Raw genomic sequence first — 25729 nt, 5'->3', positions numbered from 1 at the left:
TAAGATCCATGTCAAAGAGGTTACTGCCTATATTTCTTCTAGGAGTTTTATGGCCTCAGGTCTTACATTTAAGTCTCTAATCCATTTTGAGTTTATTTTTGTATATGGTATGAGAAAATAGTCCAGTTAGATTCTTTTGCATGTAGTTGTCCATTTTTCCCAGCACCACTTATTGAAGGGGCTCTTTTCCCTATTGTATATTTTTGCCTCCTTTGTCATAGATTATTTGACCATGTAAGCATGGGTTTATTTCTGGGCTCTCTATTCTGTTTTATTGATCTATGTGTCTGTTTTTGTGCCAGTACCATTTCTGTTTTGATTACTATAGTTTTATAGTATAGTTTGAAATCAGGGAGCATGATACTTCCAGCTTTGGTTTTCTTTCTCAAGATTGTTTTGACTATTTGGGGTCTTTTGTGTTTCCATACAAATTTTAGAATTATTTGCTCTAGTTCTGTGAAAAATGCCATTGGTATTTTGATAGGGATGGCACTGAATCTGTAGATCACCTTGGGTAGTATGGTCACTTTAACTATTAATTCTCCCAATCCATGAGTACAGTATATCTTTCCATTTGTTTGTGTCATCTTCAGTTTCTTTCATCAGTACCTTATAGTTTCCCAAGTACAAGGCTTTTACCTCCTTGGTTAGATTTATTTCTAGGTATTTTATTCTTTCTGATGCAGTTGTAAATAGGATTGTTTTCTTCATTTCTCTTTCTGATGGTTCATTGTTAGTGTACAGAAACACAATAGACTCTGTTTATTAATTTTGTATCCTGTAATTTTACTGAATCATTTACTAGTTCTGATAGTTTCTTGGTAGCTTCTTTAGGATTTTCTATATATAGTATCATGTATTCTGCCAATAGTGACAGTTTTACTTTTTCTTTTCCAGTTTGGATTTCTTTTATTTCTATTTCTTGTCTGATTGCTGTGGCTAGGACTTCCAGTATTATGTGGAATAAAAGTGGCGAGAATGGACATCCTTGTCTTGTTCCTGATCTTAAGGAAATGCTTTCAGCTTTTCACTGTTGAGTATGATGTTGGCTGTAGATTTGTCATATATGGCTTTATTATGTTGAGGTATTTTCCCATTATATCAACTTTGTTGATAGTTTTTCTCATAAATGTATGTTGAATTTTGTCAAAGCTTTTTCTGCATCTATTGAGATGATCATATGATTTTTATTCTTCAATTTGTTATTGTGGTCTATCATATTGATTGATTTGCGGATATTGATCCATCCTTGCACCCTTGGGTTAAATCCCACTTGATCATATTTTATGATCCTTTTAATGTATTATTGAATTCGGTTTGTTAATATTTTGTTGAGGATTCATGCATCTATGTTCATCAGGAGTACTGGCCTGTAATTTTCTTTTTTGTCGTGTCTTTGATTTTGATATCAAGGTAATGCTGTCTTTGCAGAATGAGTCTGGAAGCATCCCTTTTGGAGTAGTTTGAGAAGGATAGGTGTTAACTCTTCTTTAGCTGTTTGACACAATTCACCTGTGAATCCATCTGGTCCTAGACTTTTGTATGTTGGGAGTTTTTTTTTTTTTAATTACTGATTTGATTTCATTACTGGTAATCAGTCTTTTCATATTTTCTGTTTCCTCCTGTTTCCGTTTTGAGAGATTGTATGTTTCTAGGAATTTACCCATTTCTTCTGGGTTGTCCACTTTATTGGTGTATAATTGTTTGTAGTAATCTTTTATCCTTTGTATCTGTGGTGTCAGTTGTAACTTCTCTTTCATTTCCGATTTTATTTATTTGGGTCCTCTTTTTCTTGATGAGTCTGGCTACAGCTTTATCAATTTTATTTATCTTTTGAAATAACCAGCTCTTAGTTTCATTGATCTTTTCAATTGTTTTTTAAGTCTCTGTTTTATTTATTTCCGCTCTGATCTTTATTATTTCTTGCCTTCTACTAAGTTTGGGTTTTGCTTTTTCTTCTTTTTCTAGTTACTTTAGGTGGAAGTTTAGCTTATTTATTTGAGATTTTTCTGTTTACTGAGGTAGGCTTGTATTGCTATAAACTTCCCTCTTAGAATTGTTTTTACTGCATCTCATAGATCTTGGATTGTTATGTTTATGTTTTTATTTGTTTCTAGGTATTTCTTAAATTTCTTCTTTCATTTCTTCAGTGACCCATTGGTTGTCTAGTAGCATGTTGTTTGGACTCCACCTGTTTGTGTTTTTGAATTTTTTCTTCTTGGAGTTGATTTCTAGTCACATAGTCTTGTGGTTGGAAAAGATGCTTGATATGATTTCAATCTTCTTAAATTTATTGAGACTTTTTAATAAATTTATTTAATTATTTTTGGCTGCATTGGGTCTTTGTTGCTGCGTGTGGGCTTTGTCTAGTTGTGACGAGTGGAGGCTCTTCTTTGTTGCGGTGCAGTGGCTTCTCCTGCTGCCGAGCACGGGTTCTAGGCACACGGGCTTCAGTAGTTGTGGCACATGAGCTCAGTACTTGTGGCTTGTGGGCTCTAGAGTGCAGGCTCAGTAGTTGTGGAACACGGGCTTAATTGCTCCATGGCATGTGGGAATCTTCCTGAGCCAGGGCTTGAACCCGTGTCCCCTGCATTGGCAGGCAGATTCTTAACCACTGCGCCACCAGGGTAGTCCATTTCGAGACTTATTTTGTGGCCTAGCATATGATCTGTCCTGGAGAATGTTCCGTGTGCATTTAAAAGAATGCGTATTTTGCTGCTTTTGGATGAAATGTTTTTACATATCTGTTAGTTCCATCTGGTCTAATGTGACATTTAAGACCATTGATTGTCGATCTGAATGACCTATCCAACCATGTAAGTGGGGTGTTAAAGTCCCCTACTTTCATTGTATAACCAGTTTTTCTCATTAATATTTGCTTTACGTATTTAGGTGCTCCTATGTTGGGTGCATATGTATTTACAACTGTTATATCTTCTTCTTGGACTGATCCCTTGATCATTATGTAATGTCCTTCGTTGTCTCTTGTTACAGTCTTTGTGTTAAAGTCACTTTGTCTGATATAAGCATTGCTACCCAGCTTTTTTTTCCTTCTCTTTCCTTTTTTTTTTTTGGTTTCCATTTGCATAGAAAACCTTTTTCCATCCCTCACTTTCAGTCTGTGTGTGGCTAGGTCTGAAGTGAGTCTCTTGTAGGCAACATATATATGGGTTTTGTTTTTATATTCATTCAGCCATTCTATGTCTTTGGATTGGAGGATTTAGTCCATTTACTTTTAAAGTAATTATTGATAGGTATGTCCTTATTGCCATATTGTTAATCATTTTCTGGTTTTTTGTTTTGTTTTGTTTTTTGGGTTTTTTTGTGGTACGTGGGCCTCTCACCGCTGTGGCCTCTCCTGTTGCGGAGCACAGGCTCCGGATGCGCAGGCTCAGCGGCCATGGCTCACGGGCCCAGCCGCTCCACGGCATGTGGGATCCTCCCAGACCAGGGCATGAACCCGTGTCCCCAGCATCGGCAGGCGGACTCTCAACCACTGCGCCACCAGGGAAGCCCCTTGTTTTTTTTGTAGGTTTTTTTTTTCCTCCTCTTCTTTTGCTCTCTTCCCTTTTGATTTGATGACTATCTTTAGTGTTATGTTTGTTTGAGTTTTAGTTTTTTTTCCTGACGTGGACCATTTTTTTTTTAAGTCTCTATTGAATTTGCCACAACACCGCCTCTGTTCTGTGCCTTGGCCCCTTGGCCACAGGCATGTGGGATCCCAGCCCCCCAACCAGGGATTGAACCTGAAGTCCCAACCACTGGACCACCAGGGAAGTCCCTAGTGTTATGTTTGGATTCCTTTCTCTTTTTTGTATGTGTATGTATTGTAGGTTTTTTGGTTATCTTTGATTAGTTAGTGTGTATGTATTTGTATTTTTTGGTTACCATGAGTTTTAAATATCACACACACACACACACACACACACACACACTGATTAAGTTGATGCTCTTAAGTTTGAACGTATTCTAACCACCCTACATTTTTACACCCCACCCCCACATTTAATGCTTTTGACGTCATATTTTACATATTATTGTTTTGTGTAACTCTTAACTACTTATTGTGGATATAGATGATTTTACTACTATTGTCTTTCAGCCTTCCTACTAGCTTTATAAGTGGTTGATCTACTACCTTTACTGTATATTTGCCTTTACCAGTGAGTTTTTTTTAATACTTATCTTTTTTTAATTTAAATTTTTAATTGAAGTATAGTTGATTTACAATATTATGTCAATTTCTGCTGTTCAGCAAAGCAATTCAGTTATACATATGTGTATGCGTGTATATATACATTCTTTTAAAAATATTCTTTTCCATTATGGTTTATCATAGGATATGCTTTTCATATTTCTAGTTGTGGCCTTTTCTTTTCAACTTAGAGAAGTCCCTTTAATATTTCTTGTAAAGCTGGTTTAGTGGTGCAGGACTCTTAGCTTTTAGCTTTTGCTTGTCTGTTAAACTCTTTATCTCTCCTTCAGGTTTGTGATAACCTTGCTGGGTTGAGTATTCTTGGCTGTAGGTTATTTCCTTTCATTATTTTGAGTGTATCCTGCCAATCCCTTCCGGCATGTAAAATTTCTGCTGAAAAGTCAGCTGATAGTCTTATGGGAGTTCCCTCATACATACTTAGTTGCTTTTCTCTTGCTGCTTTTATGATTCTGTATTTATAATCTTTTTTTTTTTTTTTTTTTTTTTTTTTTTTTACCATTTTCATTTTAATGTGTCTTGGTGTGGACCTCTTTGGGTCATCTTGCTTGGGACTCTCTGTGCTTCCTGGACCTGGATATACGTTTCTTTCCCCAGGTTAGGGAAGTTTCCAGCTATTATTTTTCCAAACAAGTTGTCTGCCATTTTTTTCTCTCTCTTCTCCTTCTGGGACCCCTATAATGTGAATGTTAGTATGCTTAATGTTGTCCCAGAGGTCTCAAACTACTTTTTTTTATTCTTTTTTCTTTTTTCTGTTCAGCTTCTGTGATTCCCACTACTTCCTCTTCGAGACTGCTGAAGAGATCTGTATCATCTAATCTACTGTTGATTCCTTCTAGTTTCAGTTATTGTATTCTTCAGCTCTGTTTGGTTCTTTATATTTTCTAACTCTTTGTTGAAATTTTCACAGTTTTCATTCATTCTCCTCCTGAGTTTGGTGAGTATCTTTATTATTACCTTGACTTTTTAGTGGAGGTGATTGCTTATCTCCACTTGGTTTAGTTCTTTTTTTGAGGTTATGTCTTGTTCCTCTGTTTGGAACATATACCTCCGTCTCCTTATTTTGCCCAATTCTCTGTGTTTATTTCTGTGTGTTAGGTCAGTTATATTTCCTGATCGTGGAGAAATGGTCTTAAGTAGGATATGTCCTGTGGGGCACAGCAACATGCTCCCCTCTGGTTACCAGAGCTATATCCTATAGGGGTAGCCCCTATGTGGGGCTGCATGTGCCCTACTTTGTGGGGGGGCCAACTACTGTGGGTGCACTGGTAGGCATGGCTGGCCTCCGGCCTGATTGGCTTTGAGGCTGTGCCTCATACAGTGGCCATGGGCCTTCTGGAGGGTGGGGCTGGGGCCCCATGTGGCTATCTCTTCAGCCTCGGGTGGGTTCAGGGCTGGTGCTGGCCTGCTGGTGGGCACGGCTGGGTTCCCAGTGCTAATAGACTAGAGGGAGGATTCCAAAATGGTGCTCACCAGCACTGGTGTTATTGCAGTGCAACAAGCTCCCAAAATGGCTGCTCCCATCATCTCTATTCCCTGGAGAGGTCCCAGTTGCCTCCTGCCTCTTTCAGAGGCTCTTCAACATTGTCCAGTGGGTCTGCCCCAAGCTCCTTTCAAACAACTGCCTCTGGCTCGGACTCAGAGCATGTGAGATTTTGCATGCACCCTTTAAGAGCAGAGACTCTGTTTCCTATAGCTCTCCAGCTCTCCTGAACATAAGATCCACTAGTTTGCAAAGTCACACATGCTGGAGTCTCATCTTCCCAGCACAGGACCCTGGACTGGGGAGCCTGATGTGGGGCTCAGACCCCTTGCTCCTTGGGGAGGACCTCTATAATTGTGATATTTCTCCCATTTGTGGGTCCCTGACCCAGGTGAGTGGGTCATACCTCTACCCCTCCTACCTGTCTTGCTGTAGTTTCTTCTCTGTGTCTTTAGTTGTGAAAAATCTTTTCTGCTATTCTTCAGGTTCTCATTGATAGTTGCTCTGTAAATAGTTATAATTTTGGTGTGTCTGTGGGAGGAAGTGAGTTCAAGGTCTTCCTACTCCACTGTCTTGGCCACCTCCACCAATGGTTTTAACTGGTAAATTTCATGTTGTGTATATTTCACCACAAAAAATGGACAAGGGATCTGAACAGGCATTTCACCAAAGAAAAGATACAGATGGCTAGTAAGCATATGAAAAATTGCCTGACATCATATGTCTATAGGGAATTGCAAATTAAAACAAGGTGCCACTACACGTCCTTTAGAATGACGAAAATCCAAAATGCTGTCAAGACCAAATGCTGGCAAGGATGTGGCTAATAGGAACTCTTATTCATTGTGCACAGGAATGCAGAATAGTACAGCCACTTTGGAGACAGTCCTGTAGTTTCTGATAGAACTGCTCTCAGAATGCTGCAGGGATAATACTATTAGCCCAGGGTTTTTTCCTTACCACACTCCACTTTCCCATATGTCCTGTGTATGGTATCTCAAAAGATAACAGTGTTGTTAGTGGTCATCTAACCTGAACTCAGAGTGGGGTTTCTTTCTGTCTTTCCTTTTTTCTTTTTGGACTCAGAGGAAGTATTAACTACTAATCTGTCTTTCAATCTTAGGTATATAGGTTTAAAATTTTCTTGCTTATTTTTAAAAAGTTATTTTCTTAATTGATTTCTGTTATAAGAATAAGGATTTTTTATTTGCTTTCCCACTTCATTCTAAGTTTATGGAGATTTTACTATAATTGTATAAAATGGGATGAGTATAAGTATATAGACATTCACACACCTCAGTGGTATTTGGTTTATTAAGCATACTTGTTACTTGTATTTAAGTTCAAGAGGCTAGTGATTTCATATTAGAAAAATTTAGAACTTATTTGGTATATTCTTATATTCTGTTTTGTTAAATATTTTAATGCTTTGAATACTCATATTGCCACACAGCATTGATCACATTATTTATTTGTCTTTTTATTAGAGAGAGAAGATTCATGAGAGATGCAAGAAAATTTGTCCTCCTAAAGATACCTTTGACAGGACTCTCTTACATACTCATGGTATGAATATGTGCTCTTTGTAGCATAGCATAAATATTAATGAACAAAATCTTAATTTTAGGACCTTGTTGACTATCATATCTAATTTTTATTTCTAGTGAAATTTCTATAGCCTGCAATCATAATCTTTTCTAAAAGGTTTAAAGAGAAAAATCATGGATCTGATGGTAGTGTTATCCTTCAGTTCAACAAATAGTTATTTAATATTCAGGTGCTTTGTACTTTGCTTGTTGCCTAAAAATAAATGAATAAGAAATAGTCCCTGTCCTCAAGAAGCTGATGGTCTTCTGAGCAAGGTTAAACAAACCAACACTGTATATCAGGCAGTAAGTTCAGCATGGTAATATTGTAAAGAGTTCCTAACTTAGCTTTATAAAAACTGGAGTTGATGAGGATTATCTGTGTTTTAAACTAACTATCAAGAAATATTTATGTGCAAAAAGGCATTTCAGGAAAGGGGACAGTTTATGCAAAGCCATAGAGTCAAGAGGGAAATTAGCATGTTCTGGGACCTGCAAGAGTTCAGTATGCTGGCTCCACTGGGAGCAAGAAATGAGGCTGAAGAAGTAGGTAGGAGTCAGATCATGAAGAGCCTTGTATATCATGCTAAGACATTTTTCTTTTCTAAAAGCAGTATAGAGTTACAAAATATTTTAAACCAGACATGATCAGAGTTATGATTATATATTTCACTGTGAAAGAAGTTGTGGCTAGTAAATTTATAGATGATGATAAAACTGGAGGCAAGAATACAGTAGAAGCCTATTGCAGTAATACAAGTGAGAAATCATGTGTTCCTTATAGCAGTTATAATGAGGATAGAGAGGAAATTAGGTCTTTAAGAGATGCCTCAGAAATGGAGGCACAGGTTTTGGTGGTCAGTCATTTGTTAGTAATGGAGCAAGATGATTTAAGGATGATTCCCACATTTCTTGCTTGGGCAGCTGGCTAGGTGAGAGAGGTAGTATTGGAGAAGGAAGTTTGGAGGAGATAGAGGCTGGTTTAATTGAAGTTTTGCATAGAAGGAGGAGTCTGGTATGCAACCCAGAGCTCAGGAAAGAGATCTAGGCTGGAGATACAAGTATGATAGACATTATCATAGACAGTATGCTAGACAATAGCATGGTAGTTGAATCCAAGGGCACAGGTGGTATCACCCGGGAGGATGTGAGTAGTAAGGAGAAGAGAACTGATGATAGAACACTAGGAGGCTGTCACATTTAAGAAGGAGTAGAAAATGTACCTGTGAAGGAGACTAAAAAGAAGTAGTCAGAGAGATAGGAGAGTCAACCAAGAGAGAGTTGCACCTTAGAGATGGGAGGTAGTTAGAATTTCAAAGAAGTGCGAATAATTAGTCTACAGTGTCAGAATACTTCAGGGATAGATCAGGTTTGCACTCTGAGAAATCTCTGTGGATTTGGCAATTTGGGAGATCTTAGGGAGAACATTTAGACTGGAGTAGTAGTTAGAGAAATTTCAATACTATGTATTAAGGAGTGAGTACAAGAGTAGGAAGTGGAGACTGCCAATATGGATGTGACTTGAAGATTTGAAATGTTAAGGTATTGACTAGAGGGAACAGAATCCCTCTAGTTTGTTTCTACTAGCAGTTGTGCTAGAAGAATGTTTTTGCATGGCCAGGATTAGATGAGGCAAGAGAGGTATCTGCATAATACTGAGACGAGTGCTTCCTTAAATTTTGCACCTGAGGTTCTCCCTTGCCTCAACCTACTCTAGGCCCTGAGTTTTATCTTTCTTCTTCTTCTTCTTTTTTAATCGAAGAGAACTGAGCATGTTTATATGCAGAGAGAAAAGAGCTATTAAAATGTTAAAGATATGGAGAGGCAGGGTAATTGATGCGAGCTCAGAGAAGAGGCAGGAGAGGATGGAGTCTGAGTACAGAAAGCTTAGTTTTGGAAAGGAGGGTACCTTGTCTGAAATCTGATTGGTGAGACGAAGATAAAGGAGGTTCATTTGCAAGAAGTTTGTAGAGGATACAAACTAAGATGTCTAAGAAGAAAACTACTACGGCATTAAAAATTTTTTTGATCATAGGAAATACTGGATGGGATGGTGGATCTTTTGAACAATAAAAATAGCATTTCTATAAGATAGCACCAAGCTTTCTGTGTCCATTTAAAAAAGACTTAAATACATTTAGTTGTTTTATTGCTACTAAACAATTGATTAAAATTATTTGAAACATACTCACTGCTTTGCCTACTCCTAGGTATACAGAAGGTGTTTGATATTTGTTGAAGAAAGAAACTTAAATCGTTATTTAATTGTGACCTAGTATAGTATTGAATCTGTCAAAATATATTTTATGGAAATAAAATGAAAACAAGTTTTAAAAAATCATATTTTCCCTTTTCCATTTTAAAATAGATAAATCCAGGACAGATCTGGAGCAAGTACCTAAGGTAACAAAACCTAAAAAATGAGAATACAGCTTTTTAATATTTGATCTTTAATTTTGCCTTGTAAGAAGCTTTCACTGGGCTGTTTTCTGATGCTTTGACCACTTTGCCTCTTCTGGGACTTTCTTACTTTTCTTCTCTCTCTTTTGCATGATCAATCTCTTCTTTATCACCAAAACCTACAAATATGTTTAAGTGTTTTCATTTTAAAATATAATTTTATTGGTTTTATTACCCCTCCAAATTATTAGGGATATTTTCTTTGTATGAAGAATTTTGTAGAGATGTGTGATAGATGAGTGTTTTTTTGTTTTTCTTTTTTTTTCTGGGGAAGGAGTCCATTGCATTCATCATATTCTCAAAGAGGTCTGTGATAATTGCTCTTTAGGGTGCAAAGAGACAGAAGGATGAAAGACAGAAACAAAAAGGAAAGGGCAGTCATTTTTAAAGTTCTTTGATTCCTACAAAATAAAATTCAAACTGTAATTTAAGGCCCTTAATTATTCCCTTCCATCATAGGCACACTCTTAACTTTTGCCTACTAATCTTTACACATTCTTTACTTCAGCCAGACTTTTTTGCTGGCTTCGTGCTTTACTTGCAGTGTTCCTTTAGCCTGGAAGACTTTTCTCTTATCTCCCCATATCTAATCCTTTATAGTTTTTGCTTAAATGACAACTTTACATGAATACATTTCCTCCAAATGAAGATCATTGGCCCCTTTGCCAAACTGCCATAGCATTTTATCTAGACCCCTGCCTTCCCTTTTAAGGCATTTGTCACTCTTTCCCTTATAAAATATTTATGTATATATTTTATCACATCCCTTGGGCTAAAGATCCTTGAGATTAGGACCTCTGGAATAATTTAGCTTTGTTTCCACCTTAGTGCCTAGCATAAGAGTAAAATCATAGATAGTCAACATTTATTGAATTGATCAATACTTTCAGTTATACTAGAGGGACTAGAAAATATACTCATGTCCCTAGTTATATTTCCCTATCACATTCATACCAGTTTTTGGATATGGGTCATATGAATCAGTGAATATAATAAAATATAACATAGAAATTAATTGATTAAACCATGTTTCAGGCCTTATGCTATGTGCTGGAATAGAAAGATTAATAATCTATAAATCCAGTCTTATAGGAACATATGGTCTGGGGGAGATATACATATTAAGTAAAAATATTTATGAAATATGAGATAAGTATACATGGTATACTTGTGTTTAGAGATGGGGTTAAATAAATTTTGTGAAGTATGAGATAAATAAAACTCTTAATGCCATTCTAAGAGAGTTTGGTCTGTCAGTCATGGGAATCCATTGAGAGATTTAAAAAGAGAAGTTAATTCAGTTATAATTGCATTTTAAAGATATATGGAGGATAGATTAGGGAAGGACATCAGTAAGTAGACATTTACTGTAATCCAGAGATAATGAGGAGCTGCAGAAATACTGTGGAAATAGAGTAGAGAGGAGATTCAAGTGATAATGAGGAAATATTAATGGTAGTACTTGGTGCGCAGATGGATGTGGTATACAAGGGAAAGGAGCAGTCTCTTCATAAAATTGAATTTGTTTTGGTTTTAAAATTTAGTGTATGTCTAATCTAAAAAAGAAAGTTTGAAAGAATTTTGAGCAAGAGAAAATAGAAATATAAGTATAGAGATATTGATATTTGACATTTTTAAAAAACCACTATCAGTGGGAAATAATACAGAAATTTTAGGATAAGTATGATATCTCCCTTTTGTATGTGCCCAGTGGGACTGCATTCGTGAGTTTGACCAGGTAGTAATGGAATGACCATCTCTGTTGGTAAAGGCAAAAAAACATTTTTCTATCTTTCATGAGCATTTTTAGCTTGATGAAACATTATTTATATATTTTTCTTCTACAGATTTTTGTATAAATAACTCAACTTATTATCACTTGCTTTTTCTGTATATGCCTGAGATTCAAGTTAATTATTGTTTAATGGTCTTATGATGTTAGAAGGGATAATGGATGTAAAGAAAATGTTTATCTAATTGAGGGAAATGCATTTTTTTAATAGATTTTTATGAAACCAGATTTTGCCTTGGACGATTCCTTAACTTTTAATTCAGTTTTACCATGGTCTCATTTTAATACTGCTGGTGGAAAAGGAAATCGTGATGCAGCTTCCTCAAAGTTGCTACAAGAAAAGGTAGTTTCTTTTTTACTTTTCCCATGTAGAAAACTATTTTAATTAAGTGGTACTGTTTGTGTGAGTTCAGAGTTAGTTATTTAGTAGGCACTAATTCCTTTAATTTCATCTTTATTGTTACTGATAATTAGAACCCTTCAGATCTTAACTGATAAAGTAATAGCACTTTGTGTCAATGCAATACAAGTTGTGCTGTTGAAAAAGGAAAAGGTTATTGTTTGAGTGCTTCTTATCTGAAACAGCAGTTGATAGCAATCTCAATTGAAAGGATGTATTAGATAACACAATTAATTGTTTTACATTTATTCCAAACAGTATATTGGCTAATTTTATATTCTTTATGACTTAAAGCACAGAAAATTAACTTTTCCTGAGGTACTATTTTTCCTCGTTTACACATAGTAATGATGATTATTTTGAAGCAAAAATAGCATAGTTAAAAAATGCCTTGTTCCTTTAGCTTTGCAAAGCGTAGCCTTTTGCGTGTTATTAGTCAGCAGTTTTTCAAAATTTTACAGTGTTCTATATTTCAGAAGTCAACATCTTGAAAGTCATTTAAAATGTAAAACTTTAAACATAACTCATAGATCAAGAATCCTTTAAAACTGGAATAGGAAGTAAAGACCTTTGATCTCTGTTCTTTCTTAGCATTCAGTTTAGAGCTTTTCTGAAACTGACTGTGGTTCCTAAACTGAGATGAAAGCATTTCATTTTAGTCAGGCGACAGCTCTTGGCAGTCTGAAAGCTTGCCTCAGGTAGACTATTCAATAAGTTGGGTCCTCAGCAACTGAAGAAAGGGCTACTTAGGGACGAGAGGAGAAGAAATGTGGGGAAAGAATCGTGAGTATTCCGTTTCTCACAGTTGAAAATGAAAATGAATTCACTTTTTTTTTTTTTTGGGCAACATTTTCATCTATAAAGGTTTTCCTTGAGTAAGAATAAATTCACAAATCTTATGAAAACAATGGATATATAGACACAGACTCACTCCCAGACTACGTTTTCACATTCCAAGTATATCCCCTGGTAGAATACCTTAAAAGAGAAAAACAACAAAAGCCAATAAAAATTTCACCAATCTATACAGATACTTTTAGGAATACTTTAAAAACTGTTCCCTTTATAGAATTTTACTCGGAAATGAATTATGAAAATATTATGCCTTTGAAAAGAATAGATCAATGGAGTATTGATAAATTGCAGAAATATTTGAAATTCAAATGAAACAATTTTCTCATGCTAAATGTTTAAAGTGACTAAAGTAATGGAAATTTTTTTTTTTTTGGTAAGTTGCAGAATCAGCTTTATTACATTTACATTTTGTCTCCTCATTCTGCTCTGTTCTTAGAAAAGGAATGGAAGACAGGATTCCAAGACAGGATTCAAACTCACTGTATGATTGACAGCACCCATTTTATCTTGCTAGTTTTAAAGAGGGGATACTACAACCAGGATTAGGGAAATTTTTGTCCTATTGTAGTACTGCTACCCAAAGTGCTGGTCTGCGATGAGACAATGAGTTTGCTCTAGAACGTACATCATTTCACTGCTTCCTTCATTAAGAAAGTCTTTCTATGAAAAAGCAATACCGTGGGTTTAGTGATGTAGTTGATTTAATTTCCAGCAGAGTTCCTCATTTCATCATGGACCTGTTAAACAGTTCACAAACTGGCAGCAGCATATAAACTGCATTCTGAGTACCCCTGTCCTACAGGAGTTACTTTTTCTCCATTTTCTGAAGATTGAGTCTACTTTAGCTTGTGATGTACCTAAGTACCTTCATCCCCATATTGCTTTTTAGGTAAATAAATGAACAGCTGTTGAAGGTAAAAAGAACAACAGCAAAAGAGTATAAATGCAACAGATTTAAACTATAGAAGAATGTCTTGTTTGTAACCTATTATATATTATAATAGATTATTGAAGGAGCTGTATTGAAGATATGCATGATCCTGCATGGTTTTAATGAGACAGGCTTGGTGACCAAATAATCCTCTAATTTTATGAGTCCTAAATGTTGAAAGCCCATTAACCCTTTAACACTACAAATTCTCCTGAGATGTTCAGAGATAATTCTTAAAGTTTGAGCTATAGGAAGAATAGGAAGAATCTAGAAGTAAAAAAGTGGGAGAGAAATGGAAAAATAATATAGCCAAAGAAGGCATATGCAGTTATGAAGGAAGAAAAGACAACTCAAGTTTTAGAAGTCCATATTTGAAATTAGAAAGCATTCTTAATACATGTTATTCCAGGAATTAATTTTGGTAGTATTACAAATAAGATATATATGAACTAATTGTTTCAGTCAACTGTTTAAGAGGAAAACACATTGGAAATAAACTGAGTTTTATAAATTGATAAAAGAATAATTGTTGAAATGTGAAATTAACAGCTTAAAAAAAAAAGATCCAGGTGAATTCTAGTACTCTCTGTAATTTGTGGCTGGATCACCAATCTGTCTTTCATGAATTCTCTAACGTTTTGAGGCAGCATGGTACAGTAGAAAGAACTTCACTTTTTGAGTTAGACAAACCTGGATTCGAATTTCAATTTTTCTACTTACTAGTCATATGACTTTATTCAAGTTATTTAATGTTTCTGAGCCTCATTGTCCTCAACTGTAAAATAAAATAATAATAATACCTGTATTCCAAGATTGTTAAAATTAGAAGATGATGTATATAAAATACCAGTGCCTGGTACATAGAAAGCCAGTAAATGGTAACTATAATCATCTTTCAGTCAGATAAATGATACATTATATTGGTGATGGCAGTGATGTGTGGAGGTTAAGGAACTCAATCATTCTGTCTCAGATCTTGGAACTTCTAAAACTAGATTATAATCTGAGATGACTGTGGGCTACTTTTACTCTCTAGAAAGTAGTTGGTGTCTGGAGGACAGTAATGGCAGGAGCAGAGGAAGAAGGTAAATCACCTTCTATGCTTTTGTCTTACATTTATTAATTTTGGGCTCTACCTTTCATCTCCCTTCTATTTTGTATGCCTAGTATCAAGCATCACATAATCAAACAGTTCACACAGTGGGATTTAAAATGCATGTAGAAATATTGTATCGTTTTCAGAAAGTATTTGGGTAGTTAAGGTATACTTATAATATGCTGTGATTTTTTTTTCTTTTCCTTTCCTCTTAAGCTGAGCCATTATCTGGATATTGTGGAAGTAAACATTGCTCACCAGATCTCTCTACGTTCAGAAGCATTTTTTCATGCAATGACCTCTCAACACGAATTGCAGGACTACCTCAAGAAAACTTCCCAGGCTGTAAAAATGCTTCGAGATAAAATTGCACAGATTGATAAAGTAATGTGTGAAGGATCACTACACATTTTAAGACTGGCACTTACCAGAAATAATTGTGTTAAAGTATACAATAAACTGAAATTAATGGCCACTGTACACCAGACTCAGCCTACAGTACAGGTGTTGTTATCTACTTCTGAATTTGTCGGAGCATTGGACTTAATAGCAACAACGCAAGAGGTTCTACAGCAGGAACTTCAGGGCATTCACAGCTTCCGGTATGTCCATTAAGTAAGCCATTAGAAATAATGTTAGAACTTTCTAAAGGATAAATTTTAGTATGTAACGTTAGCTGAAAATCTATGAATGTGTTAGAGTTACAAGGGTATTTTTTTCTTCCAGATTGATCTGTTTAATAATGTTATCATTCTGATATTTTAGTCTTACTAAAACAAACAAAAATCATAAGGACCAATATTTACAGAGACATTTGGATAAAGAAGTAAAATTAAATTTTCTAGCAGATGAAATCAACGAAGGGCCAGTCACAGCTTTGAAAATTATATTTTGAAAATGTTGAAGTAGTTTTGTGTCAAGATAATAGATAAAGGTGGAAAAAGGAATACTAGTATAGCTGAAATTAAGTTCATTTTAAAAGCCATTGAATAAGTTTTAAATTAGATAATTATTAAAATTCATTTCTCATTTACAGTCTATCACATTGCAAAAAATTCCACACGATGATGGAAAAGACCCAATTTCTTCCAAGTTTTTATTTTGAAAATACCTTTAAGATTAGGGTTTTAGTTATTTTATGTGAGATCATGTCATATGTTTAATTTACAGATTACACCAATTGTAAGCCATCAAAATTTCATTCAGTTAAGCAGGCTTGCAGTTTCCTTGTTGAAGTTCCTATCTGCTGGGAAACATTATACTACTGAGTGACTACAAAGAAGTTTTATGGGAGATGTGCTCTGTAACTTAATATATTCTGGAAAGGTTATCTTTAATATAAGTTTATTTTAATTGAATTATAAGTTCTTATTGACTAAGGATATGTAATTGGAATATTTATTTTGAAAGCACTTTTAAAAAGTTGGCCCAATTTTAATTATGCAAGTGAATGATTGATTCATTTATTCAAGAAATGGTTATTGATTACATGACAGACACCAGGCAGAATACTGGGAATATAGCCATGAACAAAGCAGAGATGCTTTCTGCTCTGTTTCTACAATTTATTTGATAGGAGGGAGACAGAAATTACTGGGTAGTTATTATACAGTACAGTACAGTACGATGATGAAGTACAGATTACTATGGATCCTAACCTTAGGGGAAGAACCTTATCCAGACTTGGATGTTTACAGAAAAAGTTTGGATCACAAACCTCTTTGAGAATCTATTGAAAGCTGTGGATGGACCTTCTTTCCATAAAAATATACCTGTACATAAAATTTTGCAATCAATTTTGGGTGGTTTGTAGTCCTTTGAGGCCTACTTTGGATTTCTCAGCATGGGAACCCAGGGTGACTAAATGATTTTTAGTTTCCCCTTTACCTCTGAAAATTTAAATATTTCTCTTTTTTGAATGTGTATATGGCATATATTTTTAAAATAAATAATATTAATTTTGTCAGTATTTTAGCAAAATGGACTTCTGTAATGACAGAAGCTGTGTTTTTTCTTGTCACCACTATATTATATGAATTTGATGAATATTGGGAGCTGTTTCTAGAAAGTAGAGTGCTTTATCCTCTGAATAGAGCAATAGAAGCAAAGATTAAATGCTTGCCTGCTAAACACAAATTCTGAAACTGTTCTCATTTTTATTCCAAAGGTCATGCAGTTTATTTTATTTCATTTTCCTGACTCATAAGTTTATGCCTAATAATACTGATGAAAAATTTAGTTCTCCAAAGCTATCTGGAAAATATTTAAGAACAGGGTTGGATATTTATTCCCAGTAGATTATGATTTATCGGAAGGCAGAATGAAAATTTTATAGTCTTTTAATTATCTTGAGCTCAAGAAAGAGTTTACCTTTATTTTCATCCTTACTTTTTTTGTTTGTACCTTAACTCAAAGGACAAAATATTCTTCATAAAAAAGTGTATATGATTTTTTAAAAGACTTTCAAATATTCTGATTATCTATGTTTTGTTTTTTTGTTTTTCTTTGTTGGTTTTTTTTTTTTGCGGTATGTGGGCCTCTCACTGTTGTGGCCTCTCCCGTCGCGGAGCACGGGCTCCAGACGCGCAGGCTCAGCGGCCATGGCTCATGGGCCCAGGCGCTCCGCGGCATGTGGGATCTTCCCGGACTGGGGCACGAACCCGTGTCCTCTGCATCGGCAGGCGGACTCTCAACCTCTGCGCTACCAGGGAAGCCCCTGATTATCTATGTTTTACTCAAATATCTACTATTATTATTTTTAGCACCTGCACATTTGTAAAGAGTGTTTATTCTTCATATAAAATATAATATATATGAAAATATATTTGAACCTTGATATCTTGCAGGTCTCGTATAGAAAAGATTCAGTTACCTTGAAATTCAGGGATATAATGTTGTTATTTTCTGTTTCTTACTGTAAAGGTTTATGTAGAAACTTCAGTTTTCACCACTGTTAATTTTTTTTTCTTTATTACTTACTACCACCATTACTGTACTACTGCCACCACTACAAAACCTAAGAACGTTTTTTGAATACTTTGGTATTCTGTACCAGTGCTAAGAATATTGCATATATTATTTGATCCCCCTCCCCACTCCAAAAAAACCCTTCTATGAGATAGATAGTTTTATCCCCATTTTAATAGATAAGGAAACTAGAGCATTGAAAATCTTAGATAACTTGCTCCAAGTCATACAGCAAGTTATAAAACAGTAGAGTCAAGATTCAACCCAGATCTCATCGGACCCAAGAGTTATGTATACTTTTTAATATATTTGATTGAGGTTTTGTAGGACCTCAAATAGATCACTCTGAACATCAGTGCTAATTTTCTAGTGCAATAGATGTTAAACTGTGGGCAACTGAGTTGGAGATTTGCTGAGCTAGGAATCTACCATAGTAATAGATTTTAGGATAAAAATTAATGAAACTAGTTTTTCTACTCGTACGTCGTCATCGTCTCCTTCTTCTCCTTCTTCTTCTCCTCCTCCTCCTCCTCCCTCTCCCCCCTCCCCCTCCTCCTCCTCCTCTTCTTCTTCTTCTTCCTTCTTCATTTCTTCTCCTTCTTCTCCTTCTCCTCCTTCTTCTTCTCCTTCTCCTCCTCCTCTCCCCCTCCCTCTTCTCCTTCTCCTCCTTCTCCTCCTTCTCCTCCTTCTCCTTCTTCTCCTTCTTCTCCTCCTTCTCCCCTCCCCCTCCCCTCCTCCTTCTCCTCCCCCTCCCCTCCTCCTCCTCTCCCCCTCCTCCTCCTCCTCCTCCTCCTCCTCCTCCTTCTCCTCCCCTCCCCCTCCTTCTCCCTCTTCTCCTTCTTCTCCTTCTTCTCCTCCTTCTCCTCCTTTTCCTCCTTCTCCTCCTTCTTCTCCTCCCCTCCTCCTCTCCCCTCCCCCTCCCCCTCTCCCCCTCCCCCTCCTCCTCCCTCTTCTTCTTCTTCTTCTTCTTCTTGAAAGAAAAGGTGGAAAACATTCAGAGTTAACTATAGGTTCTAGCTTATTATGATTTCATTGATCAGAGGCCACCTTGGGATTCCACTTAAGGGATTTTTAGTAGTAGGATTGGAAGTAGTATTTTTAGTAGTAGGATTGGAAGTAGTAAAAGGTATTTAACATCTTCTTTACTCCTATATAATCTCCCATAATTTAGATCTTGAAAACATTATGTTATGAAAACATCCACATTGTGTGCTCTGAGGTGAAGCCAAAACAACAGATTTTCTGCTATTTGATGAAACTAGTATTACTGTAGGGTTTATTGATATGTAAGTTTCTGTGATAAAAGCAACACAAAGGTCATTGTAGTGAACCCACAGCTTAGTAGAAGTTCTGAATTCATGTACAAATTGAGGCATATTAAAGTAGAAAGTATTAGAATTGCTCCAATTTGTTTAGCTGGATATATGAGCCTATGTACTTTTTCAGAAAGTGATTTTTAGTTACTTGTCTGTCATTTCAGGAGATTTCTTTCACCACTGTAAAGTATTATATGTGATTATTAGGATACATACTTTTAAAATGAACTGTTAGCAGATTTATCTATTAAATATTTTTGGTAAGGTTAATAATAATATACAGGCCAGTATAATTGCATCTATTGTTAAAGTAGTCTAAAATATTTTAAAAACAGCAAGGATGAATAGGTGAATCCTATAAAACACTAATTCTAGAAATTTTATTTAGGGATTTGCTTAGACAAATCTTTTTATATATGTTATCATATACCTGTGAGTACATAATAAATACTATTTGATGTTAGTATTGAGATTCATATCTGCTCTTCTTTATTATATTTGTCAGACTTTAAAATTACTCAAGATGTGTAAAAATGAAGCTACTCAGTTATTTTTGACAATATCTGACATTAAATAGAACGTCACATTTAAGTTATTAGGCTGAAATGATAGAGTTTTATTACTTTGATGCCCAAACATCAGTAGATACAGTCCTATGGACTTCCTACCATAATTCTTTGTTGGGATTTGCTGAAGACTATTTGTACCTGAAGGTAACACATACTTGGGTGTTAACCTCTAGTCTGCATTTAAAAGGAATTTTTGATCTTTATAAAAATCAATTAACTGAGAATGAAGCAATGTTAAATTTATGTGTGGATTCATATCCTACCCTATTACTGCTTTTTAAAACTTATTGAAAACTGAAACATACACAAAAATAGAGGAAATTATATGAAGAGAGTTATATGAAGCTGGATAAATTGCATATGACCTGTGAGTTATTAACTCATAGCCAACTTGGTTTTCTCTATATGCCTCCCCCTACTCCTGGATTATTTTGAAACAAATCCAAAACATGATTTCATTTCATCCATAAGTATTTCATTATGTATCTCTGAAAGATAAAGATCTTTAAAAACATAACTCGAATATCATTCATAGTTTCAAATAGCTAGTCAGTGTTCAGATTTTCCTATTTCTCTCAAAATTCTTTTCACAGTGTATTTGTTGAAACAGGATCCAAATAATAACAACTGTATATTACAATTGGTTGATATATTTCAAATGTCTTTTGATATATAGTTCTCCATTCTTCTCATTTTCTCCCTTTCAAAATATTTATTGAAGAAATTGAGTTGTCTTTGTAGTGCTTCTCACAGTCTGGATTTTGCCAACTGCATCCCCATGCTTAGTGTGTTTTCCTTTTACTTGTATTTTCTATAAACTGGTAGTTAGATTTAAAGCCTTGATCAGATTTAAGTTTTTCTTTTTGGTAAGAGTACCTAATAGGTGTATTTCAGCCAAGAGGCATATATCTGGTTGTCTCTTTTTTCGTGAAATTAGCAGCCATTTGGTGATCATTGCCTAGATTTATCATCTCATTATGGGTTGCAAATCATGATATTCTAATTCTAAACTTCCTTATTCATTTGTTAATGGAATATTTCTATAAAGCCATATTTCTCCATAACAATTACTTGGTAATTCTGAAGGACAGTTCTTACAAGGATAGGCAAGATAAAGTCTAGGTTCTTTTCCTTTATTTAGCAGTTTTTAAAATAATGAATTGAAAAATGTAGCATCTTCCAAATGTTTTATAAGCACATGGATTTATATATATTTGAAGTATTAAGGTTTTTTTTAATCAATGTTCATATTGTCCTATCTTTTGTAGGAACCTCCTCAAGTCCTTTTGATTCTATGAGTAGTCATTAATGGTTTTCTTCATGTTATGACAGGATATTCATATTATACATTTTCTGCTCCATATTTGTAAACTGCCATTTCTCTAAGGAGCCCTAGTTTCTTTTAGTAGGAAATGGTATTTAGAAATTACAATCTAGGTATCAGAGGTGTTCCTTGCTACTGGATTGGTCATGATCTCTAGGCCTTTTTAGTGGGAAGAGCTAGAAAATAATTTTCCCTCTTTTTCTTAAGGTATATCCCTTGTGGTATGAATGGATAAATTACTGTGTTTTAAAGTCACTTGAAATAATTCCTCTTTGTGTAGATTTGCCTGTACTTTGATACATAGTTAAGTTCATTTATTTCATTTGCTTTTGATATTCAAGGATTGCTGTTTTTAAATGTACTATTGTTTTACAACTATGTTAAGTAGTTACATAGTTCCAAAGTCAAATCTATAAAACAAAAAATATTCAGAGAAATTTAACTTCTATCTTGGTTCTCTTCCTCTGTACCTACTCCTACAAGTCATTTAAAAAAGTTTTAGTTTATGTTTATTTATCCATCTCTCTGTCTGTCCCTCATCTTAGATAAGCATTAGCATACTGTACATACTTTCCTCCATCGTGGGGTTTTTATCTTACAGTATATACCCTGTAGATCATGCTACAGTATGCATTCTCAATGGGGGATATCACCCAAAGGGGGGAAGAGTTTGTTCTTGAAGGGTGAAAAAAACTCTTGGATTTTACAATGGTTTGTGGCCCTCCAAAGACCACAGTACATAAACAGATTTACAGTATATCTGTGATATTAAAACTTCATGGGGAGTGATTAGAAATAAAAATGTCTGAAAAGACTTTTTAAGGGGGCAGTAGTTGAGAAACTGCTCTGTAGCAGTATATAGTATATTAATTGGTATTCCTCGATTCTTTTAAAAGTGTTATAGGGTCTATTATGATATATTTAACTAGCCTTCTGTTGGTCAGCATTTGGGTTGTTTCCATTCCTTTGCAATTACCAACAGTGCTGCAATGAATGTATGTTCTTTTGTCATTTACCAGTGTATCTTTGAGATGGATTCTGAGAAGTCAGATTCCTAGGTCAAAGGCTAATTGCCTATGTAATTTTGCAAGACACTGCCAAATTCCTTTTATGGCAGTGTTTTAGTTTGTAAGAGTGGATATGTTATAAATTAGTTTATTGTGAGATGTTGTCACCATTTATGAGAACCTTATCAGACTTCTAATTAGCTGTGAGAAATATAATTTTCATATTGCAAAAAGCACATTTATGTTATTTCACTTATCAGATTTTTTCTAAAAGTATCACTGCACTACTTACCATATTGTTGTTGTTCATAAAAGAAGAACAACGGATCTGTCTAAAAGGTCACATGCTTTAATTTTTTTTAATGTGCTATATCTGGTCATAGTAAAGACAGTTGCTAACATTAAGGGCTTGTTTTTCAAGTAAATGTAGCATAAACTTTTAAAATGTTTTTATAATTAATTATAAATGTTTACATTTAAGATAAATTTCACTTAATTTTTGAAATGCCTTGGACCAACTAGATTACCTAGGTTTCTTCAACCCATTGTTTTTATGAAACTATTAGATTGTGTGGCAAAAATCCCTTTGGATATGACGGTATTCATCCTTAGTGCCCTTCAGAGCAGGGATTAACTACCTGGGACCACTCTTGTCACTTGGACAGTACTTACTTTTTCTAGGGAGAAGGTTCCAAATCTCTTTAGTAATACTTGCCCTCACCACCCCTACAACTCTGCCAAAATTAGAGTCCTGCTCACTTTAACCCTAGCCAGGATCTGCAGGTACTGAAGAGGTGGACTAAAAAGGAACATCATACTTCATGAGAAGAAGTTCCATGGATAGATTATAGCTCAGTGACTTTAGATCTTCACTCATGTGTTCTAATGACTTCAATGGCCTGAGGGATATTGCACAGTAACTCAAACTAATTCTGACGGAGGTTGAGCTGAGTCAGTCTCGCCTATAGTCCTTCAAATATTTATAGGTACCCAGAACAGGGCCTGGTGCATAGTAAGCGCTTGTATTTATTGCATACGTGAATGGCTGGGGAGCTACTGACATTTATATTCAGTAAGTGGTTAATGAGGAAAGGACTTAGAATATCTGAATATTTTGTCTGTGAAAAGCAGACTAAAAAGCAGTCATGAAGTTTTCTAGAACCAAGTTTCCTATAGTATATTTAACTGTTTGGAGGTTAAGATATACAGAGAAAAATAGAATTTGGGAGATGATGTGAAACTGTCACAGTTATTTTTGTTAAGTTAAAAGACTGTATTTTACTAAAACATCACCTTGTTGCACAAGTACTGTCAGCTAGAAAAGTTTTGCTGACGGGTTCCCTTGATCGTGGAGTAAATCTGGGTTTTTAATAAATGAGGTAACATTTCCCTCTTCCTTTGTAGGCATTTGGGATCACAGCTTTGTGAATTAGAAAAACTGATAGATAAAATGATGATTGCAGAATTTTCTACTTATTCTCACAGTGACTTAAATAGACCATTGGAAGATGACTGTCAAATTTTAGAAGAGGTATGTCTTTTGAACTGTAGAATGAAATTGATGTCATTGCTTAGTGTTATTTCCTAACAGCCTTAGTTTAGAACACATTCTCCTCAGGTTATAGTGAGCAAAATTATCTTCAATATCAAGCCTGTGAGACCTATGAAATCTTTCACTAAGTATGTGACTTTAGGAAGCACACAGTTGTTTATTATCCTGTGAAATTAGAGAATAAATAATTTTGTAGCTTAATTAGAAATGGGAGTTAAAATGAAGTCTTTATATGGCTTACTACCCAAGTTCCAAATATAGATATAGGATGTAGATATAGAATGAATTAACTTATATCCATGTATATGCATGTATTGGAGTGTGTCTTTTATAAAAAGTGATCATTATTATATGGTAACTTATCAGTTATTCACATTCACTGAGCACCTATTATGAACATGTTTTATGCATATGCATGTACAAATATATCATATTTGGTAACTTATCTAGTAACTTCTCAATGCTGATTATTGCCAAGAATTTGTAAAGAATCCAAAAAGCCCTGATAGCAGCCTAAGTAGTTAAAGAGATTTTTGTAAATGTTAGCAGTTAATGCTCCACAAATAATCCAGGTCATCATTCCAGTCTTCTAGACCACTAATTAGAAAGCACCGGGCTCATAGAGTATTTATTGGTCATCAGGGTTTCAGAATAATACTTTCTAGCTACTTACTGAAACTAGACCAAAATATACTCATATTGTTTTGTCCCCAAACCAGCTTCATTTGATCCACTATAGTAGGATAGGATTTACCTGTTTTAGAATAATGACTCCAAAAATCTGATGACAAGATTGCTATGGAAAGGGGTTTTTAAGCCTTTTAGAAAATACCAAAAGGAGGATAGAGATTTGAGGGTCAAACAATAAAACCCTTGACGTTGATTATTTCTACCTCTAAGTGAGATTATTTTGTATTTGAATTTTGACATTGTATACCCTTCTTTTATTTTAACAGGAAAGACTAGTATCTCTTGTATTTGGACTTTTAAAACAAAGAAAACTTAATTTTTTAGAAATATATAGTGAAGAAATGATTATTACAGCAAAGAATATCATTAAACAGGTAATTATACTTTTTTATTTGATATATTTTCATCTAGAATCTTTTGTGAAGTTTATTTTTACATGATCCTGTAATAATACATGCAGTATCATAGTAATATTTTCTCATTTATTAAAAAATTTTAAATATAGAAGAAAGAAAAACATAACCCTACCAGTCAAAAAGATTATCACTTTAAGAATATTTCTAGGGCTTCCCTGGTGGCGCAGTGGTTGGGAGTCCACCTGCCGATGCAGGGGACACGGGTTCGTGCCCCCATCCGGGAAGATCCCACATGCCGTGGAGCAGCTGGGCCCGTGAGCCATGGCTGCTGGGCCTGTGTGTCCGGAGCCTGTGCACTGCAGCGGGAGAGGCCACAGCAGTGAGAGAGACCCGTACCGAAAAAAAAAAAAAAGAATATTTCTAAGCATAAGTTGTTACTGGTGTTTATCATTGGTGCTCTCATACTGTATATATAATTTTGAATTGTATTATATATTTCCGTTTGAATCATAACATAAGCATTTGCTCATAAGCCTTCAGAAATATCACTTTTAATGGTTGTATAAAATTCCATCAACATTATGTTAGTTAAACCTGTTTAAACTTTCCTCTGTGTTAAATATTTAGGTCATTTTCATTTCGGTACTATAAAGAGCACTGTGACAAACATCTTTGGTATGCTTTGGTATAAAGTCTTGTTTGTTTGGTTTCTCATATTTAAGACTATTTTTCTTATAACTGATTCCTGAAGTGGAACTATTGGTCAGAGAGTGAAATGTATTTTTAAATTGTTTGATACATAGAGCTGAATTGCTTTCTTTCTAAAAACGTTTTACCAATAGTATATACTTTCACCAGCGTTTCTTCTTACTCTGATCTCTAAGAAATTATAATTGTAAACTAAAATCTATTTGTTTTTTTTTAGTCTTCCCTGATTTTTTTCCCAAGCTAATTGGTATTTATTACAACACAATTGGCATAAAGTGATAAAGTGGAATTGTCAGACATTTTACATCTGCATTACTTTTAGAAATTAAAAGAAAAAGCTTACCATCTACAATGCTATCAAAGTTTCAGTATTTGTCATCTACTCATTAGAAAGTAGATATACATTTTAAGGTTATTTCAGTTT

At 34.9% G+C, this 25729-nt stretch overlaps 1 protein-coding gene across 2 annotated transcripts in view; it reads left to right on the top strand.

Moving 5' to 3' along the window:
* VPS54 (VPS54 subunit of GARP complex) overlaps positions 1-25729 on the top strand; it is a 93327-nt gene that overhangs the window by 26506 nt on the left and 41092 nt on the right. For both annotated transcript variants that reach the window (XM_082672419.1, XM_082672418.1), the window contains exons 4-9: positions 7184-7262; positions 9651-9685; positions 11746-11877; positions 15033-15418; positions 23404-23530; positions 24508-24615. In XM_082672419.1, coding sequence (XP_082528545.1) covers positions 7184-7262; positions 9651-9685; positions 11746-11877; positions 15033-15418; positions 23404-23530; positions 24508-24615 — 867 coding nt within the window. The remainder of the gene's footprint in view (positions 1-7183; positions 7263-9650; positions 9686-11745; positions 11878-15032; positions 15419-23403; positions 23531-24507; positions 24616-25729) is intronic.

The sequence above is a fragment of the Grampus griseus genome, assembly GCF_964374135.1.
Source record: "Grampus griseus genome assembly, chromosome: 15".
In the NCBI taxonomy this organism is placed as follows: Eukaryota; Metazoa; Chordata; class Mammalia; order Artiodactyla; family Delphinidae; genus Grampus; species Grampus griseus.
Note: the sequence above shows the minus strand (reverse complement) of the source record. Positions and strands in the feature narration are given on the sequence as shown.